At 41.6% G+C, this 20,069-nt stretch overlaps 1 protein-coding gene across 4 annotated transcripts in view; it reads left to right on the plus strand.

Annotated features, from left to right (window-relative positions):
• Positions 1–13,219, plus strand: part of LOC139415890 (guanylyl cyclase 2) — a 29,560-nt gene extending 16,341 nt beyond the window's left edge. For 3 of the 4 annotated variants that reach the window (XM_071164036.1, XM_071164037.1, XM_071164038.1), the window contains 15 exons: positions 972–1,056; positions 1,343–1,439; positions 1,722–1,853; positions 2,090–2,170; positions 2,387–2,563; positions 2,926–3,082; positions 3,440–3,589; positions 3,988–4,136; positions 4,252–4,415; positions 4,562–4,754; positions 6,457–6,631; positions 6,839–6,937; positions 8,707–8,801; positions 9,208–9,296; positions 12,053–13,219. In XM_071164036.1, the coding sequence (XP_071020137.1) occupies positions 972–1,056; positions 1,343–1,439; positions 1,722–1,853; positions 2,090–2,170; positions 2,387–2,563; positions 2,926–3,082; positions 3,440–3,589; positions 3,988–4,136; positions 4,252–4,415; positions 4,562–4,754; positions 6,457–6,631; positions 6,839–6,937; positions 8,707–8,801; positions 9,208–9,296; positions 12,053–12,179 (1,970 nt within the window). In that variant the 3' untranslated portion in view covers positions 12,180–13,219. Of the gene's footprint in view, positions 1–971; positions 1,057–1,342; positions 1,440–1,721; positions 1,854–2,089; positions 2,171–2,386; positions 2,564–2,925; positions 3,083–3,439; positions 3,590–3,987; positions 4,137–4,251; positions 4,416–4,561; positions 4,755–6,456; positions 6,632–6,838; positions 6,938–8,706; positions 8,802–9,207; positions 9,297–9,394; positions 9,499–12,052 lie in introns of all 4 variants that reach the window. The other variant, XM_071164039.1, reaches the window with a different exon arrangement.
• Positions 13,220–20,069: the final 6,850 nt, after the last annotated feature.

Consider the following 20,069-nt stretch of genomic DNA (forward strand, 5'->3'; position numbering starts at 1 on the left):
TCTCTGTAATGGTCTGCAAGCCCTGCCACATCTGACGAGCGGCAGAGCCAATGTAGTACTATTAGCTTATATATGGTTTGTTAATAACTGCTGAACACCAAAACATTCTATTTATTTACCTCACAAATGTATCAGTTTGACATCAATTTATGTTGGAAAGTAAAACCAAATCATTAATGGATGTGGCTGTAAATATTACATCGTCTGTCTCCATCAGCCAGTGTGCTTCAATAGGACAAAGACTCCCTATGTGCTACCATTATAGCGTAGTGTACAATGCACTGCTGAAATACCTGGGATTATACCGTATACATTAAGCTGATGAATTTCAAGCAGAGAGACAGGTGATACTGTATCAGTTGAAAAGTCACGTAGAAAAGGTGATATTGTACATTTGTCCATGGGGCAGAAATGGCATACAACACCGTGGTACGTTTTTACCAGCCGACTGGTTTACAATACCACTATATCTGATTATATGACCACAGTACTGTATGTACTGTAGTACTGTATGTACTGTAGTACTGTGTGTACTGTATGTACTGTAATACTGTATGCACTGTAGTACTGTATAAGGATAATGAAACTAAAATTGTGCATGTCAAGTTATATTAAAATTCTGTATTGGAAATTACATTTAACATCTAATATTTGTGTGTTCAGCACTTCAAAAATAACAGTTTTTAAAACGTGTATCTCGTGTGTTTTACTAAATGGTGAGCATTTAGTCATCTGATGTATTGATGACTAAACTAAATGTTCTCATGGTATTTCACGGAAAAAGTAGATTTTGCGACTCAGGGGTGAAAGATGTGTAAAACTCCAATGAATGCACAATCAAAGGTTCTGAACAGAAGATAGGGGGTGTTACAAGTGTTATCAGTTTAGAGTTTTGTACTTAAAGAGTTTTGAAAATACTTGTGAAAATAACACCAAAAACTTGTGAAAAATTGCTGAAATGTTTTCCCCAGGTGTGGATCCGTTCTCTGCTGTTAGGATCTTCCTGGGATTCGTCCAGACGGGTTTCGTCTTGTTTATTCTAACCTACTGCATCAAGTAAAGCTCTACAACATGATCTTGCCTATACAGTCCTTCTCATACATGTTCCACTATACGTACTGGCCACAATTCCAAACTAAGGGGAAAGATAGGTACCATCTTAACTCTTAACATCTTAGTTGTCTGACCAGTTGAGTTGGCTGAACTGTCCCTGAATTGTTAGCATTGACCCTTTTAAGGGCCACCCCTAGAGTGAATGTTGGTTATCCTATTGGTTATGGTCTTAATGAGGTCAACCATCCATCATCTCTCTTTGTTTATGTCTCTGTCTCTTGTTGTCTAGGCGACGCATCAACCACATCCGGTTGTTCCGGGGTCCCAACAAGATCCTGCTCACCCTTGACGACGTCACTTTTATCAACCCGTCGCTTAGCAACAAGGTCAACAGTTATAGACTAATGCAGGAGTTAAATATTCAAATAGACAATTTACCTCTTTAACTTTTAAGAAACTTTTTTTGTTGCTTTTTCATTTGAGTCTTTTCTATTTGCAAAATGTTTATATTTTTTCATAAAAAAAAACAATTATTGAATGTACAAAGTGACAGACCGGAACAGGGGTCCATGTTCATTACTGACTTGCCTCGTTAAATAAAGTTCAAATAAATAAATAAATGTTGTTGTGAAACTTAAACCAAGATGTCTCCTCTCAAACACTTTCAGAAGCTTAGTATAGACAGTAACAGAAAGATCAGTGGAGTCTCTCTGACGAGCCATTCACAGCACAGCCTCACGTCCCCCTTCTCTGAGCAATCACCTGCTACCTACGAGAACTCCAACGTCGTCCTCTATGAGGTGAGACAGAGTAGAATGTTTGAGTCATTTGTTATGACAAACTGCGTTGATTGAATACATGTTTGTGATGAACATCTGAGGGTGGAAATTCTTGACTATTGTGGCCCAATATCTTAATATTGGTTCAGTAAAATAGATTTGGAGCCAACTACAAACAAACTGACACATACTTGTAAAATGCTATTTTAATATTTGATACCATAGATAAATAAAATGTTGTTGTTATTTTTCTCCAGGGAGACTGGGCGTGGCTGAAGAGACTACCTCATGGAACGTTCAGGAATATCAACCCCAAAACCAGTGACGTGTTTGAATTGGTGGGTTTCCTTTAGAAATATATATTTATTCATGATGATTTATATCCTTGGGTATAGTTTCCTTTAATGTTGATGGCATCTTGCTGTTGTGGTATTTTCAGAAGTTCTCCACCCTGTTGCAAATACGATACCAAATCATATTCCTACTTCAATCTGCACTGACCCCCTAACCTCTAACCCCCCCCCCCCCCCCCCCCCCCCCCCCCCCCCACACAGATGAAGGACATGCGTCATGAGAACATTAACCTTTTCCTGGGTTTCTTCCACGACTGTGGAGTGTTTGCCATCGTAACCGAGTTCTGCACCAGGGGAAGCATGGAAGACCTATTGCTCAATGAGGATGTCAAACTGGATTGGATGTTCAAGTCATCACTACTGTTGGACCTTATTAAGGTAGGGTGGAAGGAGGGAGGAGAGGAGAGGAGAGGAGAGGAGAGGAGAGGAGAGGAGAGGAGAGGAGAGGAGAGGATGTTCAAGTCATCTCTACTATTAGACCTTATTAAGGTGAGGAGAGGAAGGGAGTGATGGAGGCATGACTTGGAAAGGAAGGAGGAAGAGGGGATAGAGAAAGGGCAGACGATTTGAAAGTGCCTCAGCCGGAGGGAGGGAGGGAGGGAGGGAGGGAGGGAGGGAGGGAGGGAGGGAGTAGAAGAAGGGTTCTAAAGTGAATGAGGTAAGGTGGAAGATTATGTCTGGCTTCCATGCTTATCTCCGTTGTTCTGTCTCTGAGTTCTATGTTCTGTGTTCTCCCCCAGGGTATGAAGTACCTGCACCACAGGAACTTGTATCACGGTCGTCTGAAGAGCAGGAACTGTGTGGTGGATGGACGCTTCGTCCTGAAGATCTCTGACTACGGATACAACGAGGTTCTAGAGGCAGCAAAGTTCCCCTACACAGAACCTCCTGCAGAGGGTGAGTAGGTCTGGAGAGGAGTGGAGAGAGTTTTGCCTTGAGTCTGGACAGAGTTCCGTCTGGACAGGGTTCCGTCTAGAGAGGGTTCCGTCTAGAGAGGGTTCCGTCTGGACAGGGTTCCGTCTGGACAGAGTTCCGTCTGGACAGGGTTCCGCCTGGACAGGATTCCGTCTGGAGAGGGGTCTGTCTGGACAGGGTTCCGTCTGGACAGAGTTCCATCTGGACAGGGTTCCATCTGGACAGGTTCCGTCTGGACAGGGTTCTGTCTGATAAAAAAAGTGCATATAACAGTAGTGTGTTTATGTACAGTATGTGTTTGTTTGGTTCTCTTATTGTGTGTGTATCCCTCCCTCCTAGACCTGTTGTGGACTGCCCCTGAGATTCTGCGTGGCCCCTCCCCCGGTCTCTACGGCAGTCTCCATGGAGACGTGTACAGCTTCGCCATCATCATGCAGGAAGTGGTCATGAGAGGCCCGCCTTTCTACATGCTGGAGCAGTCTGCTGCAGGTAAGAGACTACATTACCCAGAGTACGCCTGTACTACAGGTAACAGAAGTGGTCATGAGGGGCCCACCGTTATGCATGATGGAGCAGTCTGCTGCAAGTAAGAGACTTCTTGGTAACATTTTATTTGGATAGTCCATCTGTCAGTAAGACCTGTCCCTCTCCATTAGATGTTTCTGCCATTGTGAGACAATAAAGTTGGGATTTGAATTGAATATGACTGGCTCCATCTAAACGTCTCTCTGTGATTCCTTGAATTTGATCTCATTGCCTCCATCGCAACCATATTGGAGGAGAAGATCTAAGGTCCCTGCCCTCAAACCTTCTGCTCCAATGAGTTTTAAGGAGGAATTGAGGGAAGATGAATTTACCTGAATACTCCTCTGACCCCTGTCCTCCAGAGTTGATCCAGAAAATCCGTAAGCCCCCTCCTCTGTGTCGTCCGGTGGTCTCCCCTGACTACGCCCCTATGGAGTGTATCCAGCTGATGAAACAGTGTTGGAACGAAGAGCCAGACAGACGGCCATGCTTCGACCAGATCTTTGACCTGGTACAGAGGGTGGGGGTGGGTTATACAATGCCTTCAAATCTGTGTGTGTGTTTCAGAAACTCAAACTCTCTCTCCCCCCCTCCCCCTCCCCCTCCCTCTCTGTCTCTGTCTCCAGTTTAAGAACATCAACAAGGGCAGGAAGACCAACATCATAGACTCCATGTTGAGGATGCTGGAGCAGTACTCCTCTAACCTGGAGGAGCTGATCAGAGAGAGGACCGAGGAGCTGGAGATAGAGAAACAGAAGACTGAGAAACTACTCACTCAGATGCTGCCACCGTATGTACACACACACACACACACACACACACACACACACACACACACACACACACACACACACACACACACACACACACACACACACACTCACACATACACACACAAACCCACACACACACACACACACTCCATCTCTTTCCTAGGACGGTTGCGAATGCCCTGAAGGTGGGTGGTACGGTGGAACCGGAGTACTTTGACAACGTGACGCTGTACTTCAGTGACATCGTTGGCTTCACCACCATCTCAGCCAATAGCGAGCCCATCGAAGTGGTTGACCTTCTGAACGACCTCTACACGCTGTTTGACGCAATCATTGGCAACCACGATGTCTATAAGGTAGAGAGAGAGAGAGAGAGAGAGAGAGAGAGAGAGAGAGAGAGAGAGAGAGAGCGTGTGTGTGTATGTGAACCACACTTTAATCACACAATGACACTCAGCAGTGCCCTACAACTACTACAACTTCCTGTAGGGAAACTTAACAGTGCCCTATTTGGCTTTGGTCTGCCCAGTACATTTCCCTTTATATATACAGTACCAGTGAAAAGTTTGGATACAGCTACTCATTCAAGTCGTGTTTCTTTATTTTTACTATTTTCTACATTGTAGAATAAAAGTGAAGACATCAAAACTATAAAATAACACACATGGAATCATGTAGTAACCAAAAAAGTGTAAAAAAAAAAAAGTTGATTATAGATTCTTCAAAGCAGCCACCCATTCTCTCAACCAGCTTCACCTGGAATGCTTTTCCAACATTCTTGAAAGAGTTCCCACATATGCTGAGCACTTGTTGGCTGCTATTCCTTCACTCTGCGGTCCAACTCATCCCAAACCATCTTAATTGGGTTGAGTTCGGGTGACTGTGGAGGCCAGGTCAACTGATGCAGCACATCACTCTACTTCTTGGTCAAATAGCCCTTACACAGCCTGGAGGTGTCATATCGCTGCAGAATGCTGTGATAGCCATGCTGGTTAAGTGTGCATTGAACTCTAAATAAATCACTGACAGTGTCACCAGCAAAGCACACCATCACACCTCCTCCTCCGTGCTTCACGCTGGGAACCACACATGCAGAGATCATCCTTTCACCTACTTTGCGTCTCACAAAGACAAGGTGGTTGGAACAAAAAATGGAACATTTTGACTCATCAGACCAAAGGACAATTTCCACCGGTCTAATGCCCATTGCTCATGTTTCTTGGCCCAAACAAGTCTCTTCTTATTATTGGTGTCCTTTAGTAGTGGTTTCTTTGCAGCAAATCGACCATGAAGGCCTGATTCACACAGTCTCCTCTGAACAGTTGATGTTGAGATGTGTCTGTTACTTGAACTCGGGGAATCATCTATTTGGGCTGCAATTTCTGAGGCTGTTAATTCTAATGCTTATTCTCTGCAGCAGAGGTCACTCTGGGTCTTCCTTTCCTGTGGCGGTCCTCATAAGAGCCAGTTTCATCATAGCGCTTGATGGTTTTTGCGACTGCACTTGAAGAAACTTTCAAAGTTCTTGAAATGTTCCGTATTGACTCACCTTCATGTCTCAAAGTAAGGATGGACTGTCGTTTCTCTTTGCTTATTTGAGCTGTTCTTGCCATAATATGGACTTAGGGCTATCGTCTGTATATCACCCCTACCTTGTCACAACATAACTGACATGCATTAAGAAGGAAATAAATTCCACAAATTAACTTTTATCAAGGCACACCTGTTAATTGAAATGCACTGGTTGAGATAATGCCAAGTGTGCAAAGCTGTCATCAAGCAAAGGGTGGCTACTTTGAAGAATCTCAAATATAAAATATACTTTGACTAGTTAAAAAAAAAAAATGGTTACTACATGATTCCATATGTGTTATTTCATAGTTTTGATGTATTCACTGTTATTGTACAATGTAGAAAATAGTAAAAACAAAGAAAAACCCTTGAATGAGTAGGTGTGTCCAAACTTTTGACTGGTACTGTATATATATACTTCATATATCACCTGAAGTTAATTGACCAATCAAAATGTTTCCCACCCGTCCTCCTCTCTACCCGTAGGTGGAGACGATAGGCGATGCCTACATGGTGGCGTCAGGGTTACCGGTTGCCAACGGAGATCGTCACGCGGCAGAGATATCCAACATGGCGCTAGACATCCTCAGTGCTGTGGGCACCTTCAAGATGAGACACATGCCTGACGTACCTGTACGGATACGCATAGGATTACACTCAGGTGAGAGATACAGGGGCTACACACACTTACAGATGAACGCACAGGCACAAAAATCACACAGTGCCTATCTATAGTGTGTGTGTGTGTGTGTGTGTGTGTGTGTGTGTGTGTGTGTGTGTGTGTGTGTGTGTGTGTGTGTGTGTGTGTGTGTGTGTGTGTGTGTGTGTGTGTGTGTGTGTGTGTGTGTGCGTGCGTGCGTGTGTGTAGGTCCGTGTGTGGCGGGGGTGGTGGGACTGACCATGCCTAGATACTGTCTGTTCGGAGACACTGTCACCACAGCCTCTCGTATGGAGTCCACTGGGATGCGTAAGTTATAATACACTGATGCAGTATACAATGCCTTAGGAAAGTAGTGTGACCCCCTTCACTTTTCCCAAATGTTGTTGTTACAGCCTTATTCTAAAACTGATTTTGTTTTACTAGTTCCCTCATCAATCTACATACAATACCCCATAATGACGAACCAAAAATAGGTTTTTAGAAATAAAAAATATATTTAAAAAAAATTAAATATCACATTTACATAAGTATTCAGATCCTTTGCTCAGTACTTTGTTGAAGCACCTTTGGCAGTGATTACAGCCTCGAGCCTTCTTGGGTATGACGCTACAAGCTTGGCACACCTGTATTTGGGGAGTTTCTCCCATTCTTCTATGCAGATCCTCTCAAGTCCTGTCAGGTTGGATGTGGAGCGTTGCTGCACAGCTATTTTCAGGTCTCTCCAGAGATGTTAGATCGGTTTCAAGTCCGGGCTCTGGCTGAGCCACTCAAGGACATTCAGAGACTTGTCCCAAAGCCACTCTTGCATTGTCCTAGCTGTGTGCTTAGGGTCGCTGTCCTGTTGGAAGGTGAACCTTCGCCCCAGTCTGAGGTCCAGAGCGCTCTGGAGCAGGTTTTCATCAAGGATCTCTGTCCTTTGCTCCATTTATCTTTACCTCAATCCTGACTAGTCCCCCAGTACCTGCCGCTGAAAAACATCCCCACAGCATGATGCTGCCACCACCATCATTCACCGTAGGGATGGTGCCAGGTTATCTCCAGACGTGATGCTTGGCTTTCAGGCCAAAGAGTTCAATCTTGGTTTCATCAGACCAAAGAATCTTGTTTCTCATGGTCTGAGAGTCTTTAGGTGCCTATAGGCAAACTCCAAGCGGGCTGTTATGTGCCTTTTACTGAGGAGTGGCTTCCGTCTGGCCACTCTACCATAAAGGCCTGATTGGTGGAGTGCTGCAGTGATGGTTGTCCTTCAGGAAGGTTCTCCCACCTCCACAGAGGAACTCTCGAGCTCTGTCAGATTTGACCATCGGGTTCTTGGTTACCTCCCTGACCAAGGCCCTTCTCCCCCGATTGCTCAGTTTGGCTGGGCGGCCAGCTCTCAGTAGAGTCTTGGTGGTTCCAAACCTCTTCCATTTAAGAATGATGGAGTCCACTGTATTCTTGGGGACCTTCAATGCTGCAGAATTTTTTTTGTACTCTTCCCCAGATCTGTGCCTCGACACAATCCTCTCTCAGAGCTCTACGGACAATTCCTGTGACCTCATGGCTTGGTTTTAGCTCTGACATGCACTGTTGACTGTGTAACCTTATATAGACAGGTGTGTGCCTTTCCAAGTCATGTCCAATCAATTAAATTGACCACAGGTGGACTCCAAGTTGTAGAAACATCTCAAGGATGATCAATGGAAACAGGATGCACCTAAGCTCAATTTCGAGTCTCATAGCAAAGGGTCTGAATACTTATGTAAATAAGGTATTTCTGTTAGATTTTTTTTATGAATTTGCTAAAGTTTCTAAAAACATGTTTTCGCTTCGTCATTATGCGTTATTGTGTAGTAGATTGCTGAGAAAAATATATATTTCAACCATTTTAGAATAAGGCTGTAACGTAACAAAATGTTGAAAAAGTCAAGGGGTCTGAATACTTTCTGAAGGCTCTGTATATGCACTGTTCTAGCTTATGTTCATTCTAAAGAAGTTTAGGGCTTGTCCTGGGTGCAGGAAAGAGCCATGAAGCTTCTCTAGAGAGTGTCTATGTGAACTTGACTTTGTGAGTGTCCTGCCGCCTATATTTGCAGCCTACAGAATCCATGTCCATAACAGCACAGTTAAAATCCTGCTGGAACTCAAGGCAGGATACAAGGTGCAACTGAGAGGCAAAACTGACCTGAAGGTAAGAGACAAAAGACTGACTACACCTGGGACCACCATCATGTTGCATACAATAAGCTCAGATCTCCCTAGAACTACCAAGAACTCTCTAGAACTACCAAGAACTCTCTAGAACTACAAAGAACTCTCTAGAACTACCAAAAACTCTCTAGAACTACCAATAACTCTCTAGAACTACCAAGAACTCCCTAGAACTACCAATAACTCCCTAGAACTACCAATAACTCCCTAGAACTACCAATAACTCCCTAGAACTACCAATAACTCTCTAGAACTACCAAGAACTCCATAGAATATCAAGAACTCTCTAGAACTACCAATAACTCTCTAGAACTCCCTACTGAACTCTCTGTCTCTCACTCTCTCCTCTCCGTATCCTTTCCTCCTATACTCTCTCCTCTCCACAGGGAAAAGGAGGAACAGAGGAGACCTACTGGCTCATAGGGAAGGACAACTTTGAGAAACCTCTCCCCGTCCCCCCTGAATTCAAGAAAGGGTAAGGAACGCCTTCCTCCCTTCCCTCCGCTCTCTCTCCTCCACTATCTGTGCCTTTTCTTGTTGATCCTGCCTCTGTGTCCGATTCGTTTTCCACAGGCAAATGGCTCATGGCCTGCAGATGGAGGAGATAGCGAGGTACAAGAAGAAAAAAGCTGAGAAACTGCAACAGCTTACAAAGAAGAATAACTGAATTACATAAGGTAATGTTATGCATGGAAAATGTATAACATTACTTGTTTGGTGACGTTTTTACTTGCTGTAGTTTGGGACTTTCCAGGCAGTCATTGTACATAACAATTTGTTCTTACCTGACTTGCCTGGTTAGATAAAGGTTCAATAAACAAAACTCCTCCAACCTGGTTTGGTTTACCACCCAACACCGTTCATATTCATTTGTTGGTCACTGATCAAATCAGTTCTTCTACTTTACAAGTTTAAGGCCGGGATTCAATCAAAGGTGCGTTTTCGACAATTCACTTTGATTCAATCCCGGCCTAAGTTTCACTTGTAAACAGTGATATGTGAAGATTTGATTCTGAGTATTTCAATATAATTTTAGCTAATATACTGGTATGAGAGCACTATAATAGAGCAAATAATCCTGATCCTATCATAACTACCCCTGGGAGGGCAGAGATCTTGATACATCTGGGACACGTACCTACCACATAGTTAATATGTGAGCTGGGACACGTACCTACCACATAGTTACTATGTGAGATGGGACACGTACCTACCACATAGTTACTATGTGAGCTGGGACAAGTACCTACGATATAGTTAATATGTGAGCTGGGACATGTACCTACCATATAGTTACTATGTTGTGTGAGCTGGGACAGGTAGCTACTATATAGTTAATGTTAAGTATGCTGGGACAGGTACCTACCATATAGTTACTATGTTGTGTGAGCTGGGACAGGTAGCTACTATATAGTTAATGTTAAGTATGCTGGGACAGGTAGCTACTATATAGTTAATATGTGATGTGAGCTGGGACACGTAGCTACTATATAGTTTATGTTAAGTATGCTGGGACAGGTACCTACCATATAGTTAATATGTGAGCTGGGACACGTACCTACCATATAGTTAATATGTGAGCTGGGACACGTACCTACCATATAGTTAATATGTTGTCTGGGACAGGTAGCTACCATATAGTTACTATGTTATGTGAGCTGGGACAAGTAGCTACTATATAGTTACTATGTTATGTGAGCTGGGACAAGTAGCTACTATATAGTTACTATGTTACGTGAGCTGGGACACGTAGCTACTATATAGTTACTATGTTATGTGAGCTGGGACAAGTAGCTACTATATAGTTACTATGTTGTCTGGGACAGGTAGCTACTATATAGTTACTATGTTAAGTGAGCTGGGACAAGTAGCTACTATATAGTTACTATGTTGTCTGGGACAGGTAGCTACTATATAGTTACTATGTTAAGTGAGCTGGGACAAGTAGCTACTATATAGTTACTATGTTATGTGAGCTGGGACAAGTAGCTACTATATAGTTAATATGTTATGTGAGCTGGGACAAGTAGCTACTATATAGTTACTATGTTGTCTGGGACAAGTAGATACTATATAGTTACTATGTTGTCTGGGACAAGTAGCTACTATATAGTTAATATGTTATGTGAGCTGGGACAAGTAGCTACTATATAGTTAATATGTTGTCTGGGACAGGTAGCTACTATATAGTTACTATGTTATGTGAGCTGGGACAAGTAGCCACTATATAGTTACTATGTTGTCTGGGACAAGTAGCTACTATATAGTTACTATGTTATGTGAGCTGGGACAAGTAGCTACTATATAGTTACTATGTTATGTGAGCTGGGACAGGTAGCTACTATATAGTTACTATGTTACGTGAGCTGGGACAAGTAGCTACTATATAGTTACTATGTTGTCTGGGACAGGTAGCTACTATATAGTTAATATGTTATGTGAGCTGGGACACGTACCTACCATATAGTTAATATGTTGTCTGGGACAGGTAACTACTATATAGTTTCTATGTTAAGTGAGCTGGGACCAGTAGCTACTATATAGTTAATATGTTATGTGAGCTGGGACACGTACCTACCATATAGTTAATATGTTGTCTGGGACAGGTAACTACTATATAGTTACTATGTTAAGTGAGCTGGGACAAGTAGCTACTATATAGTTACTATGTTGTCTGGGACAGGTAGCTACTATATAGTTACTATGTTAAGTGAGCTGGGACCAGTAGCTACTATATAGTTACTATGTTAAGTGAGCTGCCTAGATAGACTGCTGCCTACAGTGTGGAATCCCAGATATGTTGTTGTTTGTACTGTATGTTACGCGGTCTTTTATGTTGTTATTTGTACTGTATTTATCTTTTATGTTGTATGTTGTCTATGTTTGTCCCTTAAGTTTTGTTCCTGAAAACTTTTTGTGTCATAGTTGCATATTTATCATTTGACGCCAATACCATTATAGTGTTTATGTGATATTGAACAGAGTTGGTGTTTGATGAAATGTATGAACCCTTAACTGGGTTCACAGTACTGCTTCTCCCTGATAGTTCTTTGATGTATTCTTAAATGTCACCAGTGAGTCTAGTCGCTTGGTGTCCCAGGTCTGACCAGCAGTACTGCGGCTGGACATCGAGGCCTGGAACTGACTGACCCCTAGTGTAAGCCACTGTTAGAAGGACACACTCTGGGCTAAATCTCTCTCTCTTTCTTTGTTGTATTTTGTGTGTTCCAGGTCTGTCCAGGAGATCAAGGACTTCAAGCTGCTCCTCCAGAAGGCTGTGAAGAAGATCTCCACTGTCAGAACGGTGGCTATGGTTACTATGGCGGACGACGACAACGTCATGATGCACCACCACTGACCAATCAGACTTCCTGATGCACCACCACTGACCTTTGGCCCTAGCCAGAAAGAGGCATCATGGGAGCTACAGCAAAGGCATATTTTGACTCCGTTTCAAATCAATGGAACTTGGGGCTGACCAATGAGGACCACCAATTGACTATTGTGTGGACATCCAACTTTTTTGCTTTTATGGCTCCCGGTCTTTCAGACTGATTCTGTGTCCATTATGAGCCTTGGATCCTTACTATCGCCCCATGGTCAACAAAGAGGGAACAGCAGGGCGGAAGAGGATCCAGTGACAAGTTTGCGTCTGCAGGTTATTGGTGAATATTCAGAAAAGGGAGCTTACAAGTGTCTGGTCATACATTGCCCAAGCAACCGTGTGTGCGTGCGTCTGCATACCCCTGTGTGTGTGTGTGTGTGTGTGACGGGGGAGGGGAAGTGAAAGGATGTGCTGTGTAGAGATTACTGCAGCTTGTTTTAAATATGAAGCATCTTGCCGGACAGTAGGACTATTATTAGAACTATCAGTGTTACTCAGTAAACCACGGATGGGATCTGTCCAGTGAGTCTACTCGCTTGGTGTCGCGTAAGCGCTTTGCTCAAAGCCTCTTCCTGCTTTTCTTCTCCTCCTGATTTCCTCCTTCTCATCCTCCTCTCTTCGTGCCCTGACGAAACAGTCTCTCTTGGTCGTCATGCTCCTTGCATTCACACTCTGTCCGTCTGCTGACTTACTGAAACACAAGCTTTGCTTTGTTTTTTTGTTCTTGCATGTTGTGTTATGTTGATATTCTTTAATTGTAAACCTCGGACTCTTCCAGAAAAACTCTCCCAGAATTTTGAACCTGCATAGGTCAAATCAAATTGTATTTGTCACATGCGCTGAATGCAACAGTTGTAGGTTTACTTACGAGCCATTTCCCCAACAATGCAGTGCAAAAAAACAACAATTACAAAAAATATGATGGGTCAGTGACGGGTCGCTGCAGGTGTGAAAATCCCCATATAAAGTGACACGTTTCTGTAAAAATCCCCAAATAAAGTGACACGTTTCTGTAAAAATCCCCATATAAAGTGACACGTTTCTGTAAAAATCCCCAAATAAAGTGACACGTTTCTGTAAAAATCCCCATATAAAGTGACACGTTTCTGTAAAAATCCCCAAATAAAGTGACACGTTTCTGTAAAAATCCCCAAATAAAGTGATACGTTTCTGTAAAAATCCCCAAATAAAGTGACACGTTTCTGTAAAAATCCCCATATAAAGTGACACGTTTCTGTAAAAATCCCCAAATAAAGTGACACGTTTCTGTAAAAATCCCCAAATAAAGTGATACGTTTCTGTAAAAATCCCCAAATAAAGTGACACGTTTCTGTAAAAATCCACAAATAAAGTGATACGTTTCTGTAAAAATCCCCATATAAAGTGATACGTTTCTGTAAAAATCCCCATATAAAGTGACACGTTTCTGTAAAAATCCCCATATAAAGTGACACGTTTCTGTAAAAATCCCCATATAAAGTGATACGTTTCTGTAAAAATCCCCATATTAAGTGATACGTTTCTGTAAAAATCCCCATATAAAGTGATACGTTTCTGTAAAAATCCCCATATAAAGTGATACGTTTCTGTAAAAATCCCCATATAAAGTGACACGTTTCTGTAAAAATCCCCATATAAAGTGACACGTTTCTGTAAAAATCCCCATATAAAGTGACACGTTTCTGTAAAAATCCCCATATAAAGTGATACGTTTCTGTAAAAATCCCCATATTAAGTGACACGTTTCTGTAAAAATCCCCATATAAAGTGATACGTTTCTGTAAAAATCCCCATATTAAGTGACACGTTTCTGTAAAAATCCCCATATTAAGTGACACGTTTCTGTAAAAATCCCCATATAAAGTGACACGTTTCTGTAAAAATCCCCATATAAAGTGACACGTTTCTGTAAAAATCCCCATATAAAGTGATACGTTTCTGTAAAAATCCCCATATAAAGTGATACGTTTCTGTAAAAATCCCCATATAAAGTGACACGTTTCTGTAAAAATCCCCATATAAAGTGACACGTTTCTGTAAAAATCCCCATATAAAGTGACACGTTTCTGTAAAAATCCCCATATAAGTGATACGTTTCTGCAACATGTGTATAACACATCTGTGAAAGTATATACTTGGGGCCTAGAAGGGACTGTTATGTATAGCATGTGCTCACTGAGACACTTTGTATGTGAGAGACAATTCATCAAAATATCACCTGTAGGACTTCTCTGATGTACAAACACTCTGATGACGCACAAACATTCCTGTATGGAATAATTCTTCCCATCATCATTTTTCAACACGCCTGTATTATAACCACTTCAAGACGATATAATATTTTGTTTGTTTACCGGTGTTTATTGTATTTGTGTATAATTGTGTACTGTAACTTGTTAGCATGGCTTGCAATACAAAATTGTGAAAATTGTCACTACTGCTCAGTTAACCCACAATAATGCACTTTCATGCCCCGTATGTGACAGACAATATGTAGGTCTACAGTATGGTTATATAGTTCAAAGATGAAAAGACGGCACACAGTTACAATAAGCGTATCTGCTAGATCACAAATACTGTATTTTTGGTATTCTGAATGTCATTCAAATGAGATACACAGAGATAAACCTAATAGCCTTATCAACTATGAAAACAATTTGTATCGGTAGCTAGTAGAGGTCATTAATTCCACCCTTTTCCCATGTGCTGTCCCCACTCCACATGTCACAGGTTTTAATCGGTAGCGATTAAAAGGGACTTTTCTAACATGCAAACCAAACTATATTTTTAGAATAGGTTCTAATTAGGTTAGACTCAGGATTAAGGTTTTGGTTAAGGCTAGGGTTAAGGCAAGGATCAGTTTCAAATTTTGGCTAGTCGGTTTGCGTGCCAAAAAAGTCCCTTTAGTCTCACCAAACCAGTTTTAATTAGACTCCAACGCCCTCTGATGGCAGACAGAGCAGATGCATCAGATGGGGACCCAGAATGCAACTGGGATTGGGATTATCTACTGCTCTATTCCTGTCCCGACCAGTCTGTCTGCTCCTAGAACATGATGTACAGGAGGGGCCGGATTGTAATCCCACTATAAACCTGCTTATAGAGATATGGTGCCTGGGAATATATATCAATCCACAGTACAGTACCGTTCACTGTAAATCAGGGTTCCAGATCCTACTGGGTTTTGCAGGTTTTTGTTACAACCAGGCACGACATTATATGATAATACACTGCTGCCTAGGAAGCTATAGAAAGACGGGCTCATTGTAATGGATGGAATGGAAGATAGTTTCCATATGCTTACATTTGACATTTGTGTCATTTAGCAGACTAAGAGCGATTTACAGTAGTGAGTGCATACATTTTAACACTTTTTTTCATTCTGGTCCACCATGGCAATCAAACCCACAAGCCTGGCGCTTGCGGCATGCTCTACCAACTGAGCTAAATGAATTCCATTCCAACCATTACAATGAGACAGTCACTCCTATAGCTTCTCCCACCCAGCCTCCACGGGTGTCAACAGTACAGTACCGTTTACTGTGCTTCTGAGTGAGCAGAGCACAAATATGAGGTTTGCAGGTTTTAGTTCCTGCCCAGTACTAAACACACCGGTTTGACATGATCAATTAACTGTAATGAAATGTCATGCATAAAAGAGAGTAGACTAGAGTGCTCTCATCTAGGAAACTGTTATGTCATCTGTGGTTTAGTGGTGTGTGAGGAGGGGGGGGGGGGGGGGGGGGGGGGGGGGGGGGGGTGAAAGGGGAGGATGAAGGGAAAGGGGAGGGAGGAGAAAGGGAGGGAAAGGGATGGCGGGTGAGGATTGGGCAGGGAGGTATAGCATGATATGTGTAAATATGGAAATTGGGTAAACTACTAATACTATTCTGCGCAGTTTTGTATATCTCCCGCTTGAGGAAACCTACTGTTCTATTTCAGTTCTATTTTCATGCATTTTGGTCAAAAATAACCCAAAAATACACAATAGTTTGAAGTTGTATTAGTCCTATGTAAAGGGGTATGCACATGGTATACACATGGTATACACTTCCAACGAAATGCTTCCTTGAAGGTTCCTTTTCGAAAATGCAACAATAATAAGAAATACTAAAAGATAAGAATACAAACATAAAGTACACCCAATTGCATTTTTATTGCTCAAAGTATTTCTTAATTAGTCAAATTGACGTATTTTAAAACATATTTTTTGCGGGGTACCATTTTTGTAAAATGGCATCACACCTAAAGCACAACGGGAAGCAGACCTACAGTAATGCACTAAAGTAACCAGTAAACGGCGATCCTGCAATACTGAATGGAAAAACTAAAACATAGACAGGGCAGGGACTATTAAATTAAATTAAAAGTTATTTGGTATCATGCCTTATATGTTATCAGAAAATGTATCGCTGAATCAATTGCACAGAATCGTCTCTTAAAACTCTTATCTTAATTTTAAAAATTTTTTATGACTCATATTTTGAAACAATTGTTGTAATGTTCTCATAATCTAGACCTAGATTCAATGAGATCAGCTGTTAACCAGAGATAGCAGACACCCGCATAGCAGATGTTATGTTGGTGTCAGAGGTAGTGGAACTGCATTGGAGCCGTCAAATCAAATCGCTGAGTAGCTGCTCTTGCGATCATTGTCACAAAGCCACACACCCGACCCCACTCGCGTTAGAAGTTCAGAACGAGAAAGTGTAGGCCAGGAATCATCAACTAGATTCAGTCACAATTTGTAGACTTCAAATTGACTGCAAGAAGCCCAAACAGATATACTGTTTTACTAAAACATAATCATTTCAAACCTTGCTTATGTTAAATGATCAGGTGTCTTTCTATTATCCATGGAATACTTGGGAACAGATTTCTTAAGTTAAAATCAATTTGAGATGATTTCCTAGTGTTTTATGTCCAACAATAAAAAAAAAATACAAATAAATATTTGTTTCTTATTTTTTTGCTAAAAAACTTGGGGGGTCAAATAAAAACACCTGGGGGCCAAATTCTGTCCACAGGCTGCCAGTTAGGGAACCCTTGTGTAGACTATATAGAAATAATTACACTAAAATTAAAAAATCATTCAAATAAATAATGAGGTTTTCTATCATCCTAATGGAGGTGTAGATTACATCTCACATTCCAGTGTTCCTAATGGAGGTGTAGATTACATCTCACATTCCAGTGTTCTTAATGGAGGTGTAGATTACATCTCACATTCCAGTGTTCCTAATGGAGGTGTAGATTACATCTCACATTCCAGTGTTCCTAATGGAGGTGTAGATTACATCTCACATTCCAGTGTTCTTAATGGAGGTGTAGATTACATCTCACATTACAGTGTTCCTAATGGAGGTGTAGACTACATCTCACATTACAGTGTTCCTAATGGAGGTGTAGACTACATCTCACATTACAGTGTTCCTAATGGAGGTGTAGATTACATCTCACATTCCAGTGTTCTTAATGGAGGTGTAGATTACATCTCACATTCCAGTGTTCTTAATGGAGGTGTAGATTACATCTCACATTACAGTGTTCCTAATGGAGGTGTAGACTACATCTCACATTACAGTGTTCCTAATGGAGGTGTAGATTACATCTCACATTCCAGTGTTCCTAATGGAGGTGTAGATTACATCTCACATTCCAGTGTTATTAACGGAGGTGTAGATTACATCTCACATTCCAGTGTTCCTAATGGAGCTGTACATTACATCTCACATTACAGTGTTCCTAATGGAGGTGTAGATTACATCTCACATTCCAGTGTTCCTAATGGAGCTGTACATTACATCTCACATTACAGTGTTCCTAATGGAGGTGTAGATTACATCTCACATTCCAGTGTTCCTAATGGAGCTGTACATTACATCTCACATTACAGTGTTCCTAAAGTAGGTGTAGATTACATCTCACATTACAGTGTTCCTAATGGAGGTGTAGATTACATCTCACATTACAGTGTTAGAATTTGTAAACAAGGCTGCATGGGATTTATGTCAATGTGACTCTGTGCAGCCAATGGCAATGTCCGCTTTAGTTGATAATGCAGAAAGCCAGTTGTGTATTTGACAGCTCTAACACAGTTCCACCACAGACACCGTCAAAGCAACTGCTATGTGGATGTCGGCAAAAGCAGATCTGATTGAATAGAGCCCCTATTCACATTATGACCAAAGACACTACTGTTGTGTATTTACTTAAAGGGGCAATCAGCAGTTGCTACATCCATTTTTGGACTTATACATTTACACTATGTACCCATTTATTCTTGAAGAATATAACTTATAAATGGATCGTAAGCTTAGTTCAACACGTGTATCCCATCAGAACCCAAAATATAATGTTTTATGACAATGTTTGTAAATAAAGTAATTGTAAACAAACACTGTATAGCCTAAAAACATGATTAAAACTACAAGTTTCATGTCCTTGCATCCATAGCCCTGTCTTTGAATTTGAGAGAGGTTACTTTTCTCCAGACCCATCTCCCTGCTTTGTAAGGAAACAGTGTTGGGGAGTAAGCTTTGTTATTGTTTTAACTGCTGATTGCCTCTTTAACAAGTGAGGTGTTTCGATAGAATGAATAACTTGTTATGATGCTTTACACCCATCCCTGTCTCTCTGGGGCTTGACCAGACAGGGCACGGGTAAATGATTTCTCAAGCGCCTGAATAAATACCTAGACACCCTCATGCTGAGTCATGAGGAGTCACACCACTACAGCAAGCAAATAACGAATCATAAAAGGAATGCAGAAAAACAAAACAATATCAATAGATTTCAAAACATCCACTGTGACCCCTGGCTTTTGCCTATCGGGGGTCGCGCATAAAGTGTCTCAGAGCAGGAGAGCTGATCTTTTTTAATACGATTATGGAGATGGGTGACCTGTTCCTAGATCAGCACCTTTACTCGCCGTGATGTGTGTTTTGCCCTATATTATTATTTTATTTATTTACATTTTTTAAATCCCAGCATGTCCCGCAGGAGGCCTTTTGTCTATTCAAATCAAATCAAATTTTTTAAAAATGGTCGAAATGCTTGTGCTTCTAGTTCCGACAGTGCAGTAATATCTAACAAGTAAATCTAACAAATTCACAACGACTCCCTTATACACACAAGTGTAGAGGGATGAATAAGATGGCCAACGGCCGTCAATGTAAATAAGAATTTGTTCTTATCTGACTTGCCTAGTTAAATAAAGGTTAACTAACTCTTAGAAGCATTCCGAATATTGGCCCTGAAATAACCGGATAGGTGGGATTCATAGCATTACAATGGGTTTAGGGTAGTCCCTGCCATGTTGCTTACACCTATCCAGTTCTTTGAGATCTGCAAAGTATACCAAAGTGGTAGGAGATAAAGAAATGTTTTAGGGCACATTTGGCCTTCAATGCCTACAAATAAGTAGCACAGGAGAAACTTGCAAACTGAAACAGCACAGTCATTGGTCCATGTGGTCACACTGTGATTAGATAACCTCAACGTCAATCAACCATATTGTCCAATGAGAGTGGTAGCATCAACGAACGCCTATCACTCTACCGATAATCATTGGCCAGTCAAATGTCGATCATCACAATAACGTCCCCTCCTCTTTTAACCTCAATGACACTCCGTGCGAGATCATTAGTCGACCGTATTGACGTAAAACACGAATCACCCTCAATTATTGGCTTTTTTACCTGTCAGGTCCTGTCAATCTCGCTGAACGACCAATGAGAAGCCCCGACTCGCTCATTATTCCTCCTACTTATGGGTACGCGCAAGTCACGTGATGTTTGTGCTCCGCTCGGTAGAGTTGTGTACAGAGGGAGAAGGGGACTGATTGCTAGCTAACGATTAAAG

The sequence above is a fragment of the Oncorhynchus clarkii genome, chromosome 9 (assembly GCF_045791955.1).
Source record: "Oncorhynchus clarkii lewisi isolate Uvic-CL-2024 chromosome 9, UVic_Ocla_1.0, whole genome shotgun sequence".
NCBI classification, from domain to species: domain Eukaryota; kingdom Metazoa; phylum Chordata; class Actinopteri; order Salmoniformes; family Salmonidae; genus Oncorhynchus; species Oncorhynchus clarkii.